This window comes from Thalassophryne amazonica, chromosome 14 (assembly GCF_902500255.1).
Source record: "Thalassophryne amazonica chromosome 14, fThaAma1.1, whole genome shotgun sequence".
In the NCBI taxonomy this organism is placed as follows: domain Eukaryota; kingdom Metazoa; phylum Chordata; class Actinopteri; order Batrachoidiformes; family Batrachoididae; genus Thalassophryne; species Thalassophryne amazonica.
Genome location: NC_047116.1, coordinates 2,532,762 through 2,559,961, shown reverse-complemented (window position 1 = coordinate 2,559,961; position 27,200 = coordinate 2,532,762). Strand labels below are relative to the sequence as shown.

Genomic DNA, 27,200 nt, shown 5'->3' with positions numbered 1-27,200 from the left:
ATACACACACAGACACATATATACACAGACACATATATACACAGACACATATATACACAGACACATATACACACACAGACACATATATACACAGACACATATATACACAGACACATATATACACAGACCACATACACACACAGACACATATATACACAGACACATATACACACACAGACACATATATACACAGACACATATACACATACACAGACACATATATACACAGACACATACACACACACAGACACATATATACACAGACACATATACACACACAGACACATATATACACAGACACATACACACATACACATATATACACAGACACATATACACACACAGACAGACAGACACATACACGCACGCACACATATACACAGACACAAACAGACACATACACACACAGACACACATATATACACACACACACACACACACACACACACACACACACACACACAGACACACATATATACACACACACACACACACACACACACACTGCTATATTCACTATTTCAGCTCTAATTGGTCGTAATGTTAACGCTGTTCATTTCCTGGTGCAGACCCCCCCGACCCCCCCACCAAGCTGAAGGTCAACCTCGTGACTAAAACCACAGTGACCCTGACCTGGGAGCCTCCCAAAAACAACGGAGGCGCTCCAGTGAAGCATTACGTCATTGAGCGTTTGAGCTGGGACACCAGCGGCAAGCAGAAGGAGACGTGGAAGCAGTGCAACAAGAGAGACGTGGAGGAGCTCACCTTCGTGGTGGAGGACCTGAAGGAGGTGTGGCCTCACCTTTGCCCATTAGTTCTTATTCAGCTCCCGCTCTTATGTCCAGTAAAAGATGTTGCGGGGATGTTGGTGGAGTGTCGATGCGTTCTCTCTGAGTCTGATCCAGCTGGTGCTGCTTTGCAGGGAGCTGAGTACGAGTTCCGGGTGAAAGCTGTGAATGCTGCCGGTCCGGGCCGACCCTCCCACACTGTCGGCCCGCTCGTCATCGAGGACCAAACACGTGAGTGACTTTCACTTTGCACTCACTACTTTCTGTCAGTTGATTCAAATTTCAAAGCTGCAAATTGCTTCCAAACATTTTTTGAAGCCAAAAAGCCAACAGGAAGCAGGAGACTGATGTCACCTTCCTGTTGTTTCCTCGTGCAGGGGCTCCCACCATCGACCTGCGTGAGGCCATGGAGGGCGAGGAAGGCTGCGACATCAGCGTTGTGGCGAAGGTGAGCGGCTGTCCGTTCCCCACACTCACCTGGCAGAAGGCCAGCCTGGCCAAACCCGAGGAGAAGACCCCTGTCCAGTATGACCAGCACATCAGCAAACTGGTCACACAGGACAAATGCACCCTGCTGATCCAGCAGGCCAGCAGGCACGACAGCGCCCTCTACAGCCTGACAGCCAGCAACGGCCTCGGCACCGTCACCAAGGACATCAAGCTCAGCGTGCTGGGTGAGAAGCCAAAGGTCACAGCCGACACACGTCCACGCGAGTTAAACAGTCGAGACGTTCAAAAAGGACGTTGATGTGTAAAAATCACTCACCTGCACGTGTTCAGAGAGAATGAGCTCATCAAAAACTTGATGCTGACACCATCGGTGTGCCCTGTGAGATTTTAGGGTTGTTTGGTGAAAATATGAATGGGAGGTCGGGGTGAGACATCATGTTTTATTGCACCATAAAAGTTTGATTCACCTTCCTGTTTTTTCCTCAAAGGTCCTCCCGGCCCACCTGTTGGTCCGATTAAGTTCACAGAAGTGTTTGCTGAGAGGATTGGTCTGAGCTGGAACCCACCCACAGATGACGGCGGCTCCAAGATCACAAACTATGTGGTTGAGAAGCGCGAGGACAACAGGAAGTCCTGGGTCCACGTCTCAAATGACCCCAAAGAATGTGCTTATGTGGTGACACGGCTTACCGAGAACCATCAGTATGAGTTCAAAGTGATGGCACAGAACAGGTTTGGAGTTGGACCTCCACTGACCAGTGAGCCAGAGAAGGCCAGAAACCTCTTCAGTGAGTCCAACTCAGTCAGCCAGGAACCGCGTGGAACTGTCTTTAGTCGGGTTACCTGAATACTAAAAAGAAGAGCAAATAATATATTAATAATATATTTATGAATATTAATAACTAATATAATAATGCATTATTGATGGATGACTGTTTCATAGACAGACATGAAATGATTAAAGTAAAGACAGTTCTGCAACAATTCTGTTTGCCTCTCAAACAAAGAACTCTTTTCACATATAAAGTCAAATGTTATCTGCATATAATCACATTTAATTCAGACCTTTTTGTTGTGTTGGTGCTTATTGGTGGTTGTTTTGTTCACATTCAGCTGTTCCAGGCCAGTGTGACAAACCCACCGTCACAGAGGTCTGTCTGGAGTCTATGACCGTCAACTGGGAGGAGCCTAATTACGATGGTGGCTCCCCGGTCACAGGCTACATTATTGAGAAGAAGGAGACTACAGCTAAGAGGTGGGCCCGTGTGAACCGTGAGCCAATCCGAGCCCTGCCACTGGGGAACAGCTGGGATGTCACCAGCCTAATTGAAGGATCCATGTACCAGTTCAGGGTCGCTGCTGTCAACGCCGCTGGCTGCGGCCTGCCCAGCATGCCCTCTGACCCCATGCTCTGCAGAGACCCCATCAGTAAGACAAGCAGGGAATGAACATACAGTACAATTTACCACAGTGCAAGTACTACAGTACAAATATCACAGTGCAAGTACTACAGTGCAAATATCACAGTGCAAGCACAATAGTGCAAATATCAGTGCAAGTACTACAATGCAAATATCACAGTGCAAGTACGATAGTGCAAATATCAGTGCAAGTACGATAGTACAAATGTCAGTGCAAGTACTACAGTGCAAATATCAGTGCAAGTAGGATAGTGCAAATGTCAGTGCAAGTACTACAATGCAAATATCGCAGTGCAAGTACGATAGTGCAAATATCAGTGCAAGTACGATAGTGCAAATATCAGTGCAAGTACGATAGTGCAAATGTCAGTGCAAGTAGTACAGTGCAAATGTCAGTGCAAGTACGATAGTACAAATGTCAGTGCAAGTACTACAGTGCAAATATCAGTGCAAGTACGATAGTGCAAATGTCAGTGCAAGTACTACAGTGCAAATACCACAGTGCACGTACTACAGTACAAATATCAGTGGAAGTACTACAGTGCAAATATCACAGTGCAAGTACAATAGTGCAAATATCAGTGCAAGTACTACAATGCAAATATCACAGTGCAAGTACGATAGTGTAAATATCAGTGCAAGTACGATAGTACAAATGTCAGTGCAAGTACTACAGTGCAAATATCAGTGCAAGTACTACAATGCAAATATCAGTGCAAGTACGATAGTACAAATGTCAGTGCAAGTACTACAGTGCAAATATCGCAGTGCAAGTACGATAGTGCAAATATCAGTGCAAGTACTACAGTGCAAATATCACAGTGCAATTACGATAGTGCACATATCAGTGCAAGTACTACAGTGCAAATATCAGTGCAAGTACTACAGTGCAAATATCAGTGCAAGTACGACAGTGCAAATATCACAGTGCAAGTACAATATTGCAAATATCATTGCAAGTACTACAGTGCAAATATCACAGTGCAAGTACGATAGTACAAATGTCAGTGCAAGTACTACAGTGCAAATATCGCAGTGCAAGTACTACAGTGCAAATATCACAGTGCAAGTACTACAGTGCAAATATCACAGTGCAAGTATGATAGTGCAAATATTAGTGCAAGTATGGCAGTGCAAATATCAGTGCAAGTACGGCAGTGCAAATATCACAGTGCAAGTACAATAGTGCAAATATCAGTGCAAGTACTACAATGCAAATATCACAGTGCAAGTACGATAGTGTAAATATCAGTGCAAGTACGATAGTACAAATGTCAGTGCAAGTACTACAGTGCAAATATCAGTGCAAGTACTACAATGCAAATATCAGTGCAAGTACGATAGTACAAATGTCAGTGCAAGTACTACAGTGCAAATATCGCAGTGCAAGTATGATAGTGCAAATATCAGTGCAAGTACTACAGTGCAAATATCACAGTGCAATTACGATAGTGCACATATCAGTGCAAGTATTACAGTGCAAATATCAGTGCAAGTACTACAGTGCAAATATCAGTGCAAGTACTACAGTGCAAATATCACAGTGCAAGTACTACAGTGCAAATATCACAGTGCAAGTACGACAGTGCAAATATCACAGTGCAAGTACAATAGTGCAAATATCACAGTGCAAGTACTACAGTGCAAATATCACAGTGCAAGTACGATAGTACAAATGTCAGTGCAAGTACTACAGTGCAAATATCGCAGTGCAAGTACTACAGTGCAAATATCACAGTGCAAGTATGATAGTGCAAATATTAGTGCAAGTACGATAGTGCAAATATCAGTGCAAGTACTACAGTGCAAATATCAGAGTGCAAGTACGATAGTGCAAATATCACAGTGCAAGTACGATAGTGCAAGTACCCCACAGCAGCAGTGTGCTGTAGAAATGTGGTTTCTGGTATTTGTAGGAACGTATCAGACTTTGGGAGTCGTGGTTTTACTCTAACTTTGTGTGCACAGAACCTCCCGGCCCTCCAACCCCAAAGGTGGTGGACTGGACCAGGTCAACAGTGGAGCTGGAATGGATCCCTCCCCTGGTAGACGGAGGTTCAAAGGTCACTGGCTACATTGTGGAATTCAAGGAGGTGAACAAGGCGGAAGAGGAGAAGAAGGCACAGAGGAGGCTCCTGCTGAGTGAGGCAGAGGAAGAGAAGGAGCCAGAGACCGAGGAGGGCTGGCAGAAGGTACAGAACCATCATCTGTGCTGTGAAATGAAAAGTTCTGTTTCATTCCTCCAGGTGCTAAGCACTGCCCTCTGGTGGTCATCCGGAATTTACAGAACCGTAGTTACATACGTAACTCTCAGTTTACAGTAAACACACAGAAAAACCATTTGCTGTGTGACTGCTGAGAAATCTGCTGCTGCCATCTGTTGGTGAAGGAAAGTAAGAAAGATGAAGTTCAAGACAAATATCTCAACTTTGACAGGACATCAAGCTGTTGCATCAGGCTCTGGGTTTTCCTCCAGAAAGACATAACAGTTATCTGGGATGGATGGATGATGGATGGATGTTTTATTTTTGTAAGAGGCGACTCTCTGTTTCTCTCTCTCCGATTCAATTCCGATTTCAGTGGAGCTTTATTCACACGGGAAACGTAGGAATGACACTGATTTTCGACACTTAATGAATGGGGATTGTTAGCTTGATGTTGATTGGTCTGTTTCCAGGCAAAGGACACTGAAGTCAGAGGGACAAAGTTTGTGGTGCCCGGTCTGAAAGAAGGCCATCTGTATCGCTTCAGAGTCCGAGCCGTCAACGTCGCCGGTGTCGGACAACCAGGACTTGTCTCTGAGCTGATCGAAGTCAAAGACAGAACAAGTAAAATTCTAGAATGTCATTACATATTAAGTTTGTTGCCAAAAGAGGGTGCAATCAGATATCATCATCATTTCAAATCCTTTTGGATCATTTGTCACATTTGCAGCAAAAGACATCATCTTAGGCTCCACATAAGACAACAACAAACAGTTACAAATATTTAATCCATGATTTTCAATAGCACCACCAAAAAAAGCTTTAAATGATAAATGCAGGCTAAATCTCCAGTAACCAGCAAAAGTGTGACCTTTGATTGTAGTTCCCAGCATGTGCACTTCTTACAACCTGACCAGCGACCTTTTCCTCAGTTCCTCCTGAAATGGACCTGGATGCTTCGGTGAAGGAGAAGATTGTGGTCCACGCCGGTGGCACTATCCGCATCATTGCCTATGTATCAGGTAAACCCGCCCCACAAATCAACTGGTGCCGAGATGACGCTGAGGTCCCCAAGGAAGCTGCGGTGGAGACGACAGGCATCTCTAACTCTCTGGTCATCAAGAATTGCAAACGCCAACACCAGGGTATCTACACACTGACCGCCAAAAATGATGGTGGGGAGAGGAAGAAGGCAGTCATCGTGGAAGTCCTTGGTGAGTCAACTTGAATGACCCTCTGCAGGACTGTGGAACAAGGGTTCTTTCAGATCAGTGAAGTTTTACCTAAAATATCTATCTCTCTGCAGACGTCCCAGGTCCAGTCGGTCTTCCCTTCGCTGGAGAGAACTTGACCATTGACTCCTGCAAGCTGACCTGGTCTACCCCAGAGGACAATGGTGGCTCTGCCATCACCAACTACATTATTGAAAAGAGGGAGGCAGACCGCATGGGCTGGACCTCAGTGTCCTACACTGTAACGAGGAACAATGCCATAGTACAAGGACTCCTGGATGGCAAGGGTTACTTCTTCAGGATTGCAGCTGAAAACATCATCGGCATGGGACCCTTCATTGAAACGGACAAGCTGGTACTCATCAAGGATCCAATCTGTAAGTTTTACAGATTCCTTACACCTGTGACTAAACCAGTAACACCACCTTTAAACACTTGGTGGAGAAGCAACGTGTTGTGGCGGTTTATCCTGAACAACACTACTGACAAAGTGTAGGGTCATTTGTATTTTCATTGTGTCTCTGTGTTTCGCCAGCTCACCTGTTAGTCAAACAGAGTTTCTAATATACCAACTCAGAGGCTGAAGGATCCTTTCTGATCCTGCGTAGGGATGAACTGATGCTGGTACTGTGGTGGTATCAATACTAATGTTTTCAGCATATCAGCAGGCGCCATCATTATGTGTGATTCATGCAGTGAGGACTGGATGTCTCTGGTACCGGCTCTCTGTGGAGGATCTTTGGGTCCCTCTGGAATGACTTTGCTTCAAATGAACGGTTACTTAGATCTTGTACACACAGAAACAGAACTTTCCCTTTATGTTCTTTTTCTTTATCGGTTTTAAAAAGTCTTCCGTAAATGTGACACTGCATCCACACAAAGCCACGGAAAATGCTGCAGTACCAGGCCAGTATGTGGAGCTGCTGTGCCCCTGCAAAAAACAGAAAAGAAGACATGGAGTACAAGCATAAAGCTTATGCGCTGAAAACAAACCGAGTTAGACTGTAGCAACAGAAGGGAGAAGTTGACAAAGGGACAGAGGAAATATGAAGACTTTTAATCCGACCTGTTCCGTCCTTTCAGCCGGATTCATCATCACATCTGGAAACTGTTGTCCACATGAGATGTCTGGAAATACTTTAATTCCTTTCACAGAAATTGCTTTTGAGTAAAGGCAGGGTGGACGTGTTTTTAAAGAAGTCCCCCTGTCTTTATTTGTCCTCCTGGTTTTTGCCGTGGAGCCCGACGATAGACGAGCCGTCTGCTCCGGCTGTTTGTCCATTTGTTCTGCCGCCAACAGTAGGATAAAAATAACTTATGTTAAAAAGCTGAAAGTCTTTTCTGCAATTATTGTATCACAACCGGCACTCAGCACAGCTGTTCATCGTCTCTTCAGCATTCTGCTAACGAGGAACATAAATCCCATTAAGGATCCACCACAACAAAAAACAACAAAACAGCTTCTTATCTTATCATCCATTATTTGTAGCAAACGGCAGGACACTCAGTTTTAAGTTTTTTCTTGTTAAATAACACCTTGCTGGTTTAGAGCGGTGGGGCTATGACATCATCATTTCACAAAAGTTCTGTATTGCTTGTCCAGACAGGAACCCCAAGGTGATGTTTTCAGAAAGTAGCATTTTTGGCCTCCAAAAACACCGGTTCCATGTGGATGAACACTGATACAAAACAAACTTTGCGGTTACGCCTGAACCCGTCTCTGCATGGGCGGGCCTTAGGGAGCATCTCTGGCACTGAGAGGGTACATCAGATACCGCATTTTGTCCATGTGGTGTGTTTCTCTGGCCATGATCCAGCAAGCAGGTGCCTCAGTGTTGAGGACCCCAGACACCAGAGAAGGTCAAGGACACGCCCGTGTTAGCAGATAGATGGTTACTTTGGAGATGTGGGGGTGGGCCATTTGTCTGCCTGGGTGGTTGCTGTCCAGGACCTAGGGTGGTTCTATGTTGTGGTGGATGCAGCTACACATGTCACCAGCACATGCTTCCAGACTTGACCCGACCTGTATCAGATTGGCTCCGGTCCATTCCCTGACTTTGGGTATTGGACTGTTGGAGAACAGTGTGGATCTCAGTAGTTAATGGTCTAATTGTGAGGAATTTTAGGAGATCACCTCGATTTGACTGTAAAAATGGTGGTTGTTGTGATTTTCTGTTGATAGGAAGTCATTGTTAGATTCAAACAAAGCTTGCTCTGCTTTGGCTGTTGGTGTCTCATGGTGTACATCTCCATGTTTTGTGTCAGCTGTCCCAGAGCGTCCAGAGGACCTGATCGTCACTGCCATCACCAAGGACTCCATCTCTGTCAGCTGGAGACCACCCAAGTACGACGGCGGCGCTGAGGTCACCTCATACGTGCTGGAGACCCGCATGCTTGGAAGGGACAGCTTTGTGCGTGTGGGCGGGGAAGACAAACTGATGGACAGGAAGTTTACGCTGAGCGTGCTGAAAGACGGTTCCAGCCATGAGTTCAGAGTCTCTGCTGTCAACCAGGTTGGACAAGGAAAACCGTCCTTTGCCACCAAACCCATCCAGTGCAGAGATGAGCTTGGTGAGTGACCAATTCAGCAAAGTAAAAACTTTCATTCAGCAGAAGAAGAGGAACAAAGACTTGGATTGTTTGTTGGCTAATGTGGTCCATGTCTTTCTGGTCTTCGTTACCAGGAAGCTGTGACGTTTCTCCCCCTTTAAGCCTGTTCTAAAATCTAAAAACTGTCAAATGCAGATTTGTTTTCTCCCGACTCAGATGTGAGAAGATGAATGTTTCAGTGTTGGATGTCTTGTTGATTTGTTCTGGTCTCACAGAACCACCCACACTGGATCTGGACTTCAGGGACACGATGATGGTGAAGGTTGGAGATTTGTGTACACTGTCAGGACGCTACAGCGGCAGACCAGCTCCCACCATCACCTGGACGAAGAATGAGGAGGAGCTGAAGGCAGATGAGGACCTGAGCGTGCACAGCACGGTGCGCCACCTCAGCCTCAACATCACCAAGGCCAAGAGAGATCACAGCGGCTGCTACTGTGTCAGCGTGGAGAACGCCGCTGGCACCCGCAGAGGAGCCTGCAGCATCACTGTGGTTGGTAGGTCACCTGCACTGCGCTCAGGATCATACACATAACATTACTTTTATGACATCATAAAGAGCAGATTACAGTCTCTTAAAACCAGTAAAAACAACTTCAAGACTGATGTGATGGTTTCCTGCTTTCAGACCGGCCTCAGCCACCAGAGGGCCCCGTGGTGTTTAATGAGATCTACAGGAACTACATGGTGATTTCCTGGAACCCTCCTCTGGATGATGGAGGCTGCCCCGTCTCCAACTACATCATTGAGAAGAGAGACACCAACAGAGACTTGTGGATGCCTGTCATCTCATCCTGCACCAGGACCACCTGCAGGGTAGGTCTGCAGTCCCCGGCCTAATGGCGACGATTCCTGAACGAAGGGAAAAAGTAAAAAAGTCACGAGTCATTGAGAAAATGTCAGCGAATGAGGTTTTGACTTTTCCCGTCACTGAATAGGCTGCGAATCAAGAGCGCAAAAGGAATGAAAGAGGAACAAAAAGAAACTGAAGCTAACGTTGATCTCGACACTTTAAATGAAACGTGCTCTGCGTTCCAGGACTCGGCGCTGGGACAGAGCTCAGTAGTGCCTGAGCCCTGGAGAAGCTGCAAAGTGAAACGCGCGTTCCAACCCACTGTGGAGATCTGTGCACACGGTGGTGGATCCACCAGCTCTGGTTGTTCGCCCAGAACAGAGGGATCATCTGCTTCACCATCAGAATCCTCACTGTCTGGTTCAGTCTGACAACGCACTGAGCACTCCGTCTTGCTCCAGTTAAAAAAAAAACTGAAGCACTTGTTCATCATTCACAAGACACCTCATTTTTTACAAAACAAAAACCAAAAAAAGGCTGCTGTATGACTGTATTACATTACTAAGCCATATATATTGATTTATAACAGAAAACTGTCAAAAGGGGGAATAAATATGTGTAAAGGTGATTTAATATATCAGAGCAGTAAACTGATCAGTCCGTGTGAACGCCGCGCATTGGCTCCCCATGTGCGGTTATTTCAACCAGCTGCAGCTGATCCACAACGTGAATTCTGCCTTCCAGAACAGCTCTTTATATAATCATCTGAATCATCAACCTGTTGCCACATGTACCGAAGGGCTGGATTGTCATTCCTACATTCATATTGTTATATTTAATAAAAAATAATAAGCGCACGCAGGAGGCGATCACTGATGCTGTCGCTGCATTGGAACTTACACGACTTTTTTGTTGTCTCAAATTCAGCAGTTGCTTGTGGCAGGAGTGTGGTTTTCATTTTATTTTTGGTAAAATAATTCATTGTGTCCATACAAAAGATTAATTCTGGCCTATATAAGGTGTCTGAGCCCAGTGAAGCTGACCCCCCACCAAGATAAACAAAATCCAAGCAAACAGGCTGAGTTTGCCCTGTAATTTCTGATGGTACTTGAACACAGTGGCAGCAGCAGCACTCAGAAACTGGCTTCTGCACTGTATGAAAACATTCAGCTGGTCAAACGAAGTTGAAGTGTCAGGTCACAAAAACAAAGTTTTTGAAGTTACAAAAACAAAGCAAACGATAAAAAATCATCAAGAACGACAGCAACACGAAATACGGGTGGCATTTTAGGTGGCATTCGTTCAACTTTTTCGACAGTTTAAAAATCCTGACGAAGCGTCAGCTGCAGGAAGGAAGCTGCACGAAGGTTAAACGACGCCAACGAAAGTCCAGATTTCTTGTTTCATTTGGGCTTCATTGCCCTTCGTTAAGTGTGGGCCTTTAGACTCACATCACCACAGGTTCTTTCACTTGTGTAAGTCAGCAGAAACTGTGAGGGTCTACTTTAACATTTCAAAGGCAAAGATGCCCCCACATCAGCTGAGAGACACCAAATCACAAAAACCGAGCAGATCTTCCAAACTGTTGACTCACAGAGGATGTGGGCTGAGAGAAAAATAAGTAAACTAGGACACACTTGCTGAGAAAATAGAAGGAGATAAGGCGTTCCAGCGAGGAACTGATAGGACACCACGGCTTCTAAAGGCCAAGTGTCCATCACCCCAGAAAGTGCCAAGGCACAAGGTTGCTAGGTAACCTGAGTGAAGATGCGTAGCCTGGGCCACGCTTTGACACGTTACTTTACCACCTGATGCAGCGGACTCTTCCACACTGGAGACTTTCAGTGGCTTCTCGTTGTGAGAGACATACAGTCTTCCTCAGCATCATTTTTTAGACGTCTGCAGGTGTTTGGCTTGAAAACCTCCACAATTAAATTACAGTGCAAAGGACCCGGCAAAATCCTGACTCCAAGAAACTCCTCACAAAATAAAACCCCGTAAACACACTGCTCACGTGAAGTCCCTCTGAGAAGCTGACTGGTCTTCCTGTTTCTGATGATGAATGAGACGGAGTCTGGCAGAGATCGGCACATTGTCTGGCTACTGACAAAGCCACAGAACTACAAATTGCCCCAAGTTCAGTCCTCTTGTTTTTCAGAATACCATAACAAGTGCACCACAGGTGCAGGTTCATATTTTCACTGCTTCTTTGAATGTCCTCTTGTAAATGGTTCCTGGTCTCAGGTTTGTATGGAAACCAATAGCATTTTGAAGAAGAAGCTGTCCCTGGAACCCCTTTTCTGTATTCTGGGGGTTCAGCCCACTGCACTGAACCTTGCCCCCTCCTCACTCACTTTGCTTCAGGTGCTACTGTTTGGTGCTTGGAGATCTAATCTCTTCCACTGGATTCCAGATTCTATCCCTACTATCTCATATTTGATCAGAAGTAAGTAAGTAAACTTTATTATTTATATAGCGCTTTTCGCAAACAGGGGTCACAAAGCACTTTACAAGGTAAAACTATAAAAATATACAGTAAAAATACACACTCAGTACTAAAAGATTATTGGCCATAAAAAGCCTGTTTAAAAAGTAGAGTCTTTAGTTGCTTTTTGGTTGTGGATCTGATCCCTCATGAGCCAATAAGCATCTGGCCGAAGGGTAAACCTCCAAAATTCTTCAACATTTGGAGCTGTTTTTGGACTATATTGGGAATGAAGGGCTTCAGGCTCTGCGGCGGGCCATATGTAGACGAGCGTGGACTGAGCTGTCTGGGTGCGCTCTTGACTAGTTGGTTGAAATTTTGGGAACTACATTGATGCCCTCTGATGTTACTTTTTTTTTAGACATCAGTGTTGCTTAAAAGATGAATTGTTTGTTCTTCAGGTACCAAAGCTAATCGAGGGCCGTGAGTACATCATCCGGATCATGGCTCAGAACATCTATGGAATCAGTGATCCACTACTCTCTGCAGAGACAAAGGCCAGAGACATTTTCAGTAAGTCCTGACAAAGGGTCTCCAAGTCTTTGGAGTCCTGCTTCTTTGTACTTCATGTAGGCGTGTGATAGTTGGACTTTGTGAAGTAAAATAGGATGACAACTAGATGTTTTTAGCACAAGGTCTCTATAGAGCAGTGTTTTCCAATCCTAGTCCTTGGGACCCAAAGTACTGTTTTCCATTTGTGTCTGATCTACTCAGACCAGATCAGATCAGTCAGGTGTGTTCAGCCCTCCAGCTGGTGGCTGAACAATGGAAAACACCCGATACAGCTCATTTTTTGCAGGTACACCAGGGAGAAATGGAAAATGTGTAGATCTTTGAGCCCCATGGTCCAGGATTGGGACCCACTGCTCTGGAGAATTCTCAGATGAGGCTGAAATGACTTTATATAGTGTAAACAGTTCAGAAGTCATGTCCAGGTGAGGCATACTAATGGCATTATGAGGAAATGTCAATCACAGCCCCATGACCACATGGCATGCTTTGCTGGGCGTGAGCCAGAACTTGCTGTGTACTCCAGCAAGTGGACTACCATAAACAAATACCCACATATCACCTTACTGTGGGAAAGAAATGTTTGGAATATACAGCGATGGACCAGTCCCACAGGGTGGTAGGTGTGTCGTTCTGGGACACGTAGACCTCACGTGAGACCTGAACTGACCTGTCCTGAGACCTGAACTGAGAATTGAACTGAACTGACCTGAGACCTGAACTGACTTGACCTGAGACCGGAACTGACCTGACCTGACCTTACCTGAAACCTGAATTGACCTGACCTGAGACGTGAACTAAACTGACTTTAGACCTGAACTGACCTGAACAGAGACCTGACCTGAGACCTGAACTGACCTGACCTGAGACCTCACTTGAGACCTGAACTGAACTGACCTGATACCTGAAGTGACCTGAGAACTGAACTTACCTGACCTGAGACCTGAACTGACCTGACCTGAACTGACCTTACCTGAAACCTGAATTGACCTGACCTGAGACGTGAACTAAACTGACTTGAGACCTGAACTGACCTGAACTGACCTGAGATCTGACCTTAGAACTGAACTGATCTGACTTGAGACCTGAGACCTGAACTGACCTGAGACCTGAACTGATACCAAAACTGAACTGACCTGAGACGTGAACTTACCGGAGACCTGACCTGAGACCTGAACTTACCTGACCTGAACTGAGACCTCAGACCTGAACTGACCTGAGACCTGAACTGATCTATGCATGAGACCTGAACTGAGACCTGAACTGAACTGACCTGAGACCTGAACTTACCTGACGTGAACTGACCTGAGACCTGAACTAACCTGACCTGAGACCTGAACGAAACCTACTTGTGACCTACACTGACCTGAGATGAGATCTGACCTGAGATCTGACCTTAGAACTGAACTGATCTGACCTGAGACATGACTTGAGACCTGAACTGAACTGACCTGATACCTGAAGTGACCTGTGACCTGAACTTACCTGACCTGAGACCTGAACTAAACTGACTTGAGAGCTGAAGTTACCTAAACTGAGACCTGAACTGATCTGACTTGAGACCTGAACTGAACTGACCTGAGACCTGAACTGATACCAAAACTGAACTGACCTGAGACCTGAATTTACCGGAGACCTGACCTGAACTGACCTGAGACCTGAACTTACCTGACCTGAACTGACCTGAGCATGAGACCTGAACTGAGACCTGAACTGAACTGACCTGAGACATGAACTGACCTGAGACCTGAACTTACCTGACCTGAGACCTGAACGAAACCTACTTGTGACCTAAACTGACCTGACATGAGATCTGACCTTAGAACTGAACTGATCTGACTTGAGACCTGAACTGAACTGACCTGAGACCTGAACTGATACCAAAACTGAACTGACCTGAGACCTGAACTTACCGGAGACCTGACCTGAACTGAACTGACCTGATATCTGAAGTGACCTGACACCTGAACAGACCTGACCTGAGACCTGAACTTAACTGACCTGAGACCTGAACTTAACTGACCTGAGACCTGAATCAAACTGACTTTTAGACCTGAACTGACTTGACATGAAGTGACCTAACCTGAGACCTGAACTGAACTGAGACCTGAACTGACCTGAGACCTGAAGTGACCTAAGACCTGAACTTACCTGACCTGAACTGACCTAAAACATGACCTGACATGAGACCTGAACTAAACCTACTTGAGACCTGGACTGACCTGACCTGAGATCTGACCTGAGACCTGATCTGAGACCTGAACTGATCTGAGACCTGACTTGAGACCTGAACTGACGTGAGCCCTGAACTGACCTGACCTGAAACCTGAATTGACCTGACCTGAGACCTGAACTAAACTAACTTGAGACCTGAACTGACCTGAGACCTGAACTAAACCTATTTGAGATCTGAACTGACCTGACCTGAGACTTGAACTGAACTGACCTGAGACCTGAACTGACCTGACTTTAGTTGACCTGAACCCTGAACTGACCTCACCTGAGACCTGAAGTGACCTGACGTGAGACCTGAACTGACCTAACCTGAAACCTGAACTGACCTGAGCACTGAACTTACCTGACCTGAGACCTGAATTAAACTGACTTGAGAACTGAACTGACCTGAGACCTGAACTGAGACCTAAACTGAACTGACCTGAGACCTGAACATAACTGAGACCTGAGACTTGAGACCTGAACTGAACTGACCTGAGACCTGAACTTACCTGAGCCCTGAACTTAACTGACGTGAGACCTTAATCAAACTGACTTTTAGACCTGAACTGACTTGACCTGAAGTGACCTGACCTGAGACCTGAACTGATCTGACTTGAGAACTGAACAGACCTGATCTGAGACCTGAACTGACCTGAGACCTGAACTTAACTGACATGAGACCTTAATCAAACTGACTTTTAGACCTGAACTAACTTGACCTGAACTGAACTGAGACCTGAACTTACCTGACCTGACCTGAGACCTGAAGTGACCTAAGACCCAAACTTACCTGACCTGAACTGACCTGACCTAAAACCTGACCTGACATGAGACCTGAACTAAACTGACTTGAGACCTGAACTGACCTGACCTGAGACCCAAACTAAATCTACTTGAGTCCTGGACTGACCTGACCTGAGATCTGACCTGAGACCTGATCTGAGACCTGAACTGATCTGAGACCTGACTTGAGAACTGAACTGACTTGACCTGAGACCTGAACTGACCTGACCTGAGACCTGAACTGACCTGACCTGAAACCTGAATTGACCTGACCTGAGACCTGAACTAAACTAACTTGAGACCTGAACTGACCTGACCACAGACCTAACCTGAGACCCAAACTGATCTCACTTGAGACATGAACTGAACTGACCTGAGACCTGAACTGACCTGACCTGAGACCTGAACTAAACCTACTTGAGACCTGAACTGACCCGACATGAGATCTGACCTGAGACCTGAACTTACCTGAGACCTGAACTGACTTGAGACCTGAACTAAACCTATTTGAGACTTGAACTGAACTGACCTGAGACCTGAACTGACTTTAGCTGACCTGAACCCTGAACTGACCTAACCTGAAACCTGAACTGACCTGACCTGAGACCTGAACGAAACCTACTTGTGACCTATACTGACCTGAGATGAGATCTGACCTGAGATCTGACCTTAGAACTGAACTGATCTGACCTGAGACATGACTTGAGACCTGAACTGAACTGACCTGATACCTGAAGTGACCTGAGACCTGAACTTACCTGACCTGAGACCTGAACTAAACTGACTTGAGAGCTGAAGTTACCTAAACTGAGACCTGAACTGATCTGACTTGAGACCTGAACTGAACTGACCTGAGACCTGAACTGATACCAAAACTGAACTGACCTGAGACCTGAATTTACCGGAGACCTGACCTGAACTGACCTGAGACCTGAACTTACCTGACCTGAACTGACCTGAGCATGAGACCTGAACTGAGACCTGAACTGAACTGACCTGAGACATGAACTGACCTGAGACCTGAACTTACCTGACCTGAGACCTGAACGAAACCTACTTGTGACCTAAACTGACCTGACATGAGATCTGACCTTAGAACTGAACTGATCTGACTTGAGACCTGAACTGAACTGACCTGAGACCTGAACTGATACCAAAACTGAACTGACCTGAGACCTGAACTTACCGGAGACCTGACCTGAACTGAACTGACCTGATATCTGAAGTGACCTGACACCTGAACAGACCTGACCTGAGACCTGAACTGAGCTGAGACCTGAACTTAACTGACCTGAGACCCGAATCAAACTGACTTTTAGACCTGAACTGACTTGACATGAAGTGACCTAACCTGAGACCTGAACTGAACTGAGACCTGAACTGACCTGAGACCTGAAGTGACCTAAGACCTGAACTTACCTGACCTGAACTGACCTAAAACATGACCTGACATGAGACCTGAACTAAACCTACTTGAGACCTGGACTGACCTGACCTGAGATCTAACCTGAGACCTGATCTGAGACCTGAACTGATCTGAGACCTGACTTGAGACCTGAACTGACGTGAGCCCTGAACTGACCTGACCTGAAACCTGAATTGACCTGACCTGAGACCTGAACTAAACTAACTTGAGACCTGAACTGACCTGAGACCTGAACTAAACCTATTTGAGATCTGAACTGACCTGACCTGAGACTTGAACTGAACTGACCTGAGACCTGAACTGACCTGACTTTAGTTGACCTGAACCCTGAACTGACCTCACCTGAGACCTGAAGTGACCTGACGTGAGACCTGAACTGACCTAACCTGAAACCTGAACTGACCTGAGCACTGAACTTACCTGACCTGAGACCTGAATTAAACTGACTTGAGAACTGAACTGAACTGACCTGAGACCTGAACTGAGACCTAAACTGAACTGACCTGAGACCTGAACATAACTGAGACCTGAGACTTGAGACCTGAACTGAACTGACCTGAGACCTGAACTTACCTGAGACCTGAACTTAACTGACGTGAGACCTTAATCAAACTGACTTTTAGACCTGAACTGACTTGACCTGAAGTGACCTGACCTGAGACCTGAACTGATCTGACTTGAGAACTGAACAGACCTGATCTGAGACCTGAACTGACCTGAGACCTGAACTTAACTGACATGAGACCTTAATCAAACTGACTTTTAGACCTGAACTAACTTGACCTGAACTGAACTGAGACCTGAACTTACCTGACCTGACCTGAGACCTGAAGTGACCTAAGACCCGAACTTACCTGACCTGAACTGACCTGACCTAAAACCTGACCTGACATGAGACCTGAACTAAACTGACTTGAGACCTGAACTGACCTGACCTGAGACCCAAACTAAATCTACTTGAGACCTGGACTGACCTGACCTGAGATCTGACCTGAGACCTGATCTGAGACCTGAACTGATCTGAGACCTGACTTGAGAACTGAACTGACTTGACCTGAGACCTGAACTGACCTGACCTGAGACCTGAACTAAACTAACTTGAGACCTGAACTGACCTGACCACAGACCTAACCTGAGACCCAAACTGATCTCACTTGAGACATGAACTGAACTGACCTGAGACCTGAACTGAGACCTAAACTGATCTGAGACCTGAACTGACCTGACCTGAGACCTGAACTAAACCTACTTGAGACCTGAACTGACCCGACATGAGATCTGACCTGAGACCTGAACTGACCTGAGACCTGAACTTACCTGAGACCTGAACTGACTTGAGACCTGAACTAAACCTTTTTGAGACTTGAACTGAACTGACCTGAGACCTGAACTGACTTTAGCTGACCTGAACCCTGAACTGACCTAACCTGAAACCTGAACTGACCTGAGCACTGAACTGACCTGACCTGAGACCTGAACTAAACCTACTTGAGACATGAACTGACCTGACCTGAGACCTGAACTTACCTGACCTGATCTGACCTGAGACCTGAACTGATCTGACCTGAGACCTGAACTAATCCTACTTGAGACCTGAACTGACCTGACCTGTGTCCTGAATTGAACTGACCTGAGACCAGAACTGACCTGAGACCTGAACTTACCTGACCTGCCCTCAACTGACCTAAGTCCTGAACTAACCTGACCTGAAACCTGAAATGACCTGACCTGAGACCTGACCTAAACTCACTTGCAACCTGAACTGACCTGACCTCAACCTGAACTAAACCTACTTGAGACCTGAACTGACCTGACCTGAGAACTAACCTGAAACCTGGACTTGACCTGACACCTGAAGTGACCTGACCTGACATAACCTTACCTGAGACCTGAACTGACCTGTGTCCTGAACTGACCTGAGACCTGAACTAAACCTACTTGAGACCTGAACTGACCCGACCTGAGATCTGACCTGAGACCTGAACTGACCTGAGACCTGAACTTACCTGACCTGAACTGACCTGAGACCTGAACTAAACCTATTTGAGACCTGAACTGACCAGAGACTTGAACTGAACTGACCTGAGACCTGAACTGACCTGACTTTAGTTGACCTGAACCCTGAACTGACCTGAGACCTGAAGTGACCTGACGTGAGACCTGAACTGACCTAAGACCTGAACTTACCTGAGACCTGAACTGACCTAACCTGAAACCTGAACTGACCTGAGCACTGAACTTACCTGACCTGAGACCTGAACTAAACTGACTTGAGAACTGAACTGACCTGACCTGAGACCTGAACTTACCTGACCTGATCTGACCTGAGACCTGAACTGACGTGACCTGTGTCCTGAATTGAACTGACCTGAGACCAGAACTGACCTGAGACCTGAACTTACCTGACCTGCCCTCAACTGACCTAAGACCTGAACTTACCTGACCTGAAATGACCTGACCTGAGACCTGACCTAAACTGACTTGCGACCTGAACTGACCTGAACCTGAATGAAACCTACTTGAGACCTGAACTGATGTAACCTGAGATCTGATCTAAGACCTGACCTGAGACCTAACCTGAAATCTGGACTTGACCTGACACCTGAACTGACCTGACATAACCTTACCTGAGACCTGAACTGACCTGAGACCTGAACTAAACCTACTTGAGACTTGAACTGACCTGACCTGAGACCTGAACTGACCTGAGACCTGAACTGACCTGAGACCTGAACTAAACCTATTTGAGACCTGAACTGACCTGACCTGAGACTTGGACTGAACTGACCTGAGACCTGAAGTGACCTGACGTGAGATCTGAACTGACCTAAGCCCTGAACTTACCTGAGACCTGAACTGACCTGAGCACTGAACTTACCTGACCTGAGACCTGAACTAAACTGACTTGAGAACTGAATTGACCTGACCTGAACTAAACCTACTTGAGACATGAACTGACCTGACCTGACACATGAACTGACCTGACCTGAGACCTGAACTTACCTGACCTGAGACCTGAACTTACCTGACCTGAGACCTGAACTGATCTGACCTGAGACCTGAACTAATCCTACTTGAGACCTGAACTGACCTGACCTGTGTCCTGAATTGAACTGACCTGAGACCAGAACTGACCTGAGACCTGAACTTACCTGACCTGCCCTCAACTGACCTAAGATCTGAACTTACCTGACCTGAAACCTGAAATGACCTGACCTGAGACCTGACCTAAACTGACTTGCGACCTGAACTGACCTGACCTGAACCTGAACTAAACCTACTTGAGACCTGAACTGACGTGACCTGAGATCTGATCTAAGACCTGACCTGAGACCTGAACTGACCTGAGACCTAACCTGAAACCTGGACTTGACCTGACACCTGAACTGACCTGACATAACCTTATCTGAGACCTGAACTGCCCTGACCTGAGGCCTGAACTAAACCTACTTGAGATCTGAACTGACCTGACTTGAACCTGAACTGACCTGAGACCTAAACTGACCTGAGACCTGGACTTACCTGACCTGAACTGACCTGAAACCTGAACTGACCTGACTTGAGACCTGAACTGAGTTGACCTGAGACCTAATCTGACCTGAGACCTGAACTTACCTGACTTGAAACTGACCAGACCTGAAACCTGAACTGACCTGACCTGAGACCTCAACTAAACTGACTTGAGAACTGAATTGACCTGACCTGAACTAAACCTACTTGAGACATGAACTGACCTGACCTGACACATGAACTGACCTGACCTGAGACCTGAACTTACCTGACCTGAGACCTGAACTTACCTGACCTGAGACCTGAACTGATCTGACCTGAGACCTGAACTAATCCTACTTGAGACCTGAACTGACCTGACCTGTGTCCTGAATTGAACTGACCTGAGACCAGAACTGACCTGAGACCTGAACTGACCTGACCTGCCCTCAACTGACCTAAGATCTGAACTTACCTGACCTGAAACCTGAAATGACCTGACCTGAGACCTGACCTAAACTGACTTGCGACCTGAACTGACCTGACCTGAACCTGAACTAAACCTACTTGAGACCTGAACTGACGTGACCTGAGATCTGATCTAAGACCTGACCTGAGACCTGAACTGACCTGAGACCTAACCTGAAACCTGGACTTGACCTGACACCTGAACTGACCTGACATAACCTTATCTGAGACCTGAACTGCCCTGACCTGAGGCCTGAACTAAACCTACTTGAGATCTGAACTGACCTGACTTGAACCTGAACTGACCTGAGACCTAAACTGACCTGAGACCTGGACTTACCTGACCTGAACTGACCTGACCTGAAACCTGAACTGACCTGACTTGAGACCTGAACTGAGTTGACCTGAGACCTAATCTGACTTGAAACTGACCTGACCTGACTTGAAACTGACCTGACCTGAAACCTGAACTGACCTGACCTGAGACCTCAACTAAACTGACTTGAGACCTGAACTGAGTTGACCTGAGACCTGAACTTACATGACCTGAGCTGAAACCTGAAACTGACCTGACCTGAAACCTGACCTGAGATCTGAACTAAACTGGCTTGAGAGCTGAACTGACCTGACCTGAGATCTGACCTGAGACTTGAGACCTGACCTGAGACCTGACCTGAAACCTGACCTGACCTAAGATTTGAGACCTGAACTAACCTGACCTGAGGCCTGAACTAAACTGACTTGAGACGTGAATTGAACTGACCTGAGACCTGAACTGACCTGAGACCGGGGGTCGCTGAAACAATATAAATCGCGTGAAAGAACCCATGGCATTTTGATTTTGTGGCTGCTTGATTGCAGGGGTTCCTGATGCTCCCAAACAGCCCACAGTGAAGGAGGTTTATCATGACTCTGCCCTCATCAGCTGGGAGCCGCCTGCTGATGGAGGAAAGCCAATCACAGGCTACATAGTTGAGAGGAAGGAGACCATGGCCAACAGGTACTGAAACATGTCCACTTTGAAATGTTGGTTCCTGCTCTTTTAATCTGATTGAAGAAGTTACGAGGCTCAGCTGAAGCGCTTCACTTCCAACGAGAAGTAAGATATTGAAGTGAAACTGGTTGGCTTGGCAAATAATCTTTTACTCATTCACTGTTGCTACACCAAACAGTTTTTGCCTGTATTTTCCGGCATTGGCAGAACCTCCTTCAACATGACACATGCGTGTAGTTGTCGGTAAAAAATGACGACATATCTGGATGTGCATTTGAAACAACATGCTGTTACTGAAATCTTCACGCCGGAGGGTTGTGCATCTGTGGACATTCTTGGAGGAGTGAATGTGTCTATGGAGACGTCTGTGTGGATGTCAGTACAGTCAGGAGGTGGGAGGAGTTTCAAGAGTGAAAATCCAGCCAAGGCGAGTCTGCATGCCCAGGACCATAGGGGGCGACACATAACAGCAACAGATGCACAGCATCGCATGCGGGTGTGATGGCGTAGTCCTCACAGAATTTTTGAAACAGGAGCAGGTTCTTGTCTCTCTGTCCTCAGTTTGTTATTTGTGGGTGGACTTTAATTTTCTTGAAATGAGCCGTTTAAAGCTTTGTTTCTGTCTCTAGGTGGATTCGTTGCAGCACAGAGAAGATCCACCCGAAGGTGGAGTTCTGGGTGACTGAGTTGTTGCAAGGCTGCGAGTACGAGTTCAGAGTCAGCGCCGAAAATGAAGTGGGAGCTGGAGACCCCAGCCCACCATCCAAACCGGTCTTTGCCAAAGACCCCATAGGTAGGTTCAGCTCTCCATCTTACTCTGGAGACAGTCGCAGTAGTCTTAGAGAGACCTGTGGTTTTGAAAGAACCAACAAAACAGTTATTACTGAAAAATAAAAGTCAAGTGGTCTGAAATCATGCAGAGACCGAACAGATTCAAATGGGAACAAACCATGCATGTTTTTCATCTTCAGTGAAACTAGATTAATTTGTTTGAAGGTGGGAGATGATTATTTTGACCTTTAGCTCACAGAGCAACATGATCACAGGCCAGAGTTGCTCAGGTATCAGTACAGCTGGATACAGACTGGAGACCTGCTGGAACTGACGCAGATGCTTCAGGCCCAGATTAAACTGAACAGAACACGTTCTGTTCATGGTCCCCACTTGGATCTTAGTTAGTACCACTCATTGGGTTCATGTTCCCTTCTGACATTTCCTGTTCCACAGTGAAACCGGGACCTCCAATAGACCTGAAGGCCATTGACCACACCAAGGAATCTGTGACTCTGTCATGGAAGCCACCCACTGACAAGGGAAGAGGGAAGATCTTTGGATACCTACTGGAATTCCAGAAGGGTGGCGAGGAGGAGTGGCGCAAGGTCTGGTTTGTTTTTATGTCCGTTTTCAGTAAATCGTGCCACTGAAGCAGCAGCAGTGGTTGAATACAGTTTGTGCCCAGTGGTGGTAAAACATCTTTCATTTTGTGATGTTTCAGTTTTCTCTTCTGTTCTGTTCTCATCTTTATGTGTCCTCAGGTGAATCAGACTCCAGACTCCTGTCAGGAGACCAAGTTTAAGGTCATCAACCTGGAGGACGGTGCTCTGTACCGCTTCAGAGTTATGGCTGTTAATGCTGCTGGAGAGTCTGACCCGGCTGACATCGAGGAGCCAGTCAAAGTGCAGGACAGACTTGGTTAGTTGTCACAGAAATATTGGAAAGACAATTAACAACTCTTCATCGAATTTGATTTTCTCCTCATGATGGTTTTAGTCATATTTAGTTGTTCTTCACTGTTCCTTGCATCCCACATCCCTGCTCTTGTTATTTCAGAACCCCCAGAACTGATCCTGGATGCCGGAATGACCCGTCAGGTTAAAGCTCTTGCCGGTACCCACATCACCCTCATGGCAGAAATCAAAGGCGTTCCATTTCCTACTGTCACCTGGAAGAAGAATGAGGCAGAGGTGCCCCCCACGGCTGAAATCGAGACCAACCAGAAGGGCACCAAGCTGGTGATGAGGTTCTGTACCCGCACCGACTGTGGAGACTACACACTGACTGTGGAGAACCCTGCTGGGTCCAAGACAGTCATCTGCACCGTGCTGGTCCTGGGTAAGGATCACAAAGTCATTCATTTTCTGCCACTTTTCCGGGTCCAGGTTGTGGTGGCAGCACACCAAGCATCTCTTCCCAAACTTATCTTCAGCCAAGTCCTGTAACTTTTTGGGGGATCCTAAAGCGTTCCCAAGCCAGTTTGGAAATATAATCCCTCCAGTGTGTGTTAGTGCGAAGAAGGAGCTGAGCCAGAAGGCGAGGCTCTCAATTTACCAGTTGATTTACTCTCCTGTCCTCACCTATGGTCATGAACTTTGGTTAATGACTGAAAGAATAAGATCATGGATACAAGTGGCAGAAATGAGATTCCTTCATCAGGTATCTGGGCTTAGACTCCTGGACAGGGTGACAAGCTTGAAATTCTTCAAATTGAAAGGAGGCAGCGTTGGTGGTTTGGGCATCCAGTGAGGCTGCCTCCGCGGCGTCTCCCTAGGGAGATATTCCAGGCCCATCCAACTTGAAGGAGGCTCCGAGGAAGACTCAGGACACGTTTGAGGGAATTTTAATTCAATTTGACTGAATTTAACTTATTTGTATAACACCAAATCACAAGAAAAGTTCCCCCAAGGTCGTTTCACAAGGGTAAGACCAGACCTTACCAACCCCCCTGAGCACGTCACCAACAGTAGTCTCCCTCAGATCTAATTTGAGGAAGAAACGCCAAGAAGACCGGACTGGTAATATAAAGTGAACAGGCTGGTAATAAACTAACCAGACTGGTAATATAAAATAACCAGACTGGTAATAAACTGACGAGGCTGATAATAAACTGACCAGGCTGGTAATATAAAATAACCAGGCTGGTAATAAACTGACCAGGCTGGTAATAAACTAACCAGGCTGGTAATATAAAATAACCAGACTGGTAATAAACTGACCATGCTGGTAATAAACTAACCAGACTGGTAATATAAAATAACCAGACTGGTAATAAACTGACGAGGCTGATAATAAACTAACCAGGCTGGTAATATAAAATAACCAGACTGGTAATAAACTGACGAGGCTGATAATAAACTAACCAGGCTGGTAATATAAAATAACCAGACTGGTAATAAACTGACGAGGCTGATAATAAACTAACCAGGCTGGTAATATAAAATAACCAGACTGGTAATAAACTGACGAGGCTGATAATAAACTAACCAGGCTGGTAATATAAAATAACCAGACTGGTAATAAACTGACGAGGCTGATAATAAACTAACCAGGCTGGTAATATAAAATAACCAGACTGGTAATAAACTGACGAGGCTGATAATAAACTGACCAGGCTGGTAATATAAAATAACCAGGCTGGTAATATAAAATAACCAGAATGGTAATAAACTGACAAGGCTGATAATAAACTGACCAGGCTGGTAATATAAAATAACCAGGCTGGTAATAAGCTGACCAGGCTGGTAATAAACTAACCAGGCTGGTAATATAAAATAACCAGACTGGTAATAAACTGACCATGCTGGTAATAAACTAACCAGACTGGTAATATAAAATAACCAGACTGGTAATAAACTGACGAGGCTGATAATAAACTAACCAGGCTGATAATATAAAATAACCAGACTGGTAATAAACTGACGAGGCTGATAATAAACTAACCAGGCTGGTAATATAAAATAACCAGACTGGTAATAAAGTAACCAGACTGGTAATATAAAATAACCAGACTGGTAATAACCTGACGAGGCTGATAATAAACTAACCAGGCTGGTAATATAAAATAACTAGGCTGGTAATTGACCGGGCTGGTAATAAACTAACCAGACTGGTAATAAATTAACGAGGCTGATAATAAACTGACGAGGCTGGTAATATAAAATAACCAGGCTCGTAATAAACTGACCAGGCTGGTAATATAAAATAACCAGAATGGTAATAAACTGACAAGGCTGATAATAAACTGACCAGGTTGGTAATATAAAATAACCAAGCTGATAATAAGCTGACCAGGCTGTTAATACACTAACCAGGCTGGTAATAAACTGACGAGGCTCATAATAATCTAACCAGGCTGGTGATACGAGGGTAGGTCGAAAAGTTCTCGGCCTCACCAAGAAGGGTTGTCAGGATACTCCTAGTTCCTGGTTATTTTTCAACATAGTCCCCCTTCACCTCAATGCGCTTTGTCCAGCGGTGCTCCAACATTCTGATGCCTTCATGGTAGAAGGCTTCATTTTGGTCCTTCAGGTAGGACTCTCTCAGGTAGGTTGCAGCACAGAGACGATCCACCCAAAGGTGGATTTCCGGGTGACTGAGTTGTTGCAAGGCTGCGAGTACTAGTTCAGAGTCAGCGCCAAAAATGAAGTGGGAGCTGGAGACCCCAGCCCACCATCCAAACCGGTCTTTGCCAAAGACCCCATAGGTAGGTTCAGCTCTCCATCTTACTCTGGAGACGGTAGCAGTAGTCTTAGAGCTACCAAGCTACCAAGTGTGGGTTTGAATTGTTGCCCCACCCACCTTATTCACCAGATCTGGCCCCATCTGACTTCTGCCTGTTTCCCAAACTCAAATCCCACATTCATGGATGCCATTTTGAGTCGGATGATGATGTCATTAAGGCTGTTAGTGCATAACCATACAAGGCATAATAGTTTACAACTGCATCATAGATTTGGAGATGCTGCCCTGCCCTCTAGGTGAGGCCGAGAACTTTTCGATCTACCCTCGTAAACTAACCAGGCTGGTAATAAACCGACCAGGCTGATAATAACCTAACCAGGCTGGTAGTAAACTGACCAGGCTGGTAATAAACTGACCAGGCTGGTAGTAAACTGACCAGGCTGGTAATAAACTGACCAGGCTGATAATAACCTAACCAGGCTGGTAGTAAACTGACCAGGCTGGTAATAAACCGACCAGGCTGATAATAACCTAACCAGGCTGGTAGTAAACTGACCAGGCTGGTAATAAACTGACCAGGCTGGTAGTAAACGGACCAGGCTGGTAATAAACTGACCAGGCTGATAATAACCTAACCAGGCTGGTAGTAAACTGACCAGGCTGGTAGTAAACCGACCAGGCTGGTAATAACCTAACCAGGCTGGTAGTAAACTGACCAGGCTGGTAATAAACTGACCAGGCTGGTAGTAAACTGACCAGGCTGGTAGTAAACTGACCAGGCTGGTAATATAAAATAACCAGACTGGTAATAAACTGACCAGACAAGGTTTTTCACTTTATCAATGGGATGAATAACACAGGTCCAAGGTCAA

General features: G+C 45.9%; 1 protein-coding gene across 1 annotated transcript in view; it reads left to right on the top strand.

The window, feature by feature from the left end:
• Positions 1–27,200, top strand: part of ttn.2 (titin, tandem duplicate 2) — a 472,252-nt gene that overhangs the window by 306,019 nt on the left and 139,033 nt on the right. The window contains 18 exon segments of the mRNA XM_034187115.1: positions 570–790; positions 923–1,019; positions 1,166–1,462; positions 1,727–2,026; positions 2,352–2,666; positions 4,628–4,851; positions 5,337–5,487; positions 5,796–6,077; positions 6,170–6,472; positions 8,361–8,666; positions 8,921–9,202; positions 9,334–9,521; positions 12,385–12,496; positions 21,738–21,876; positions 22,500–22,663; positions 23,098–23,249; positions 23,406–23,562; positions 23,701–23,982. Coding sequence (XP_034043006.1) covers positions 570–790; positions 923–1,019; positions 1,166–1,462; positions 1,727–2,026; positions 2,352–2,666; positions 4,628–4,851; positions 5,337–5,487; positions 5,796–6,077; positions 6,170–6,472; positions 8,361–8,666; positions 8,921–9,202; positions 9,334–9,521; positions 12,385–12,496; positions 21,738–21,876; positions 22,500–22,663; positions 23,098–23,249; positions 23,406–23,562; positions 23,701–23,982 — 3,972 coding nt within the window.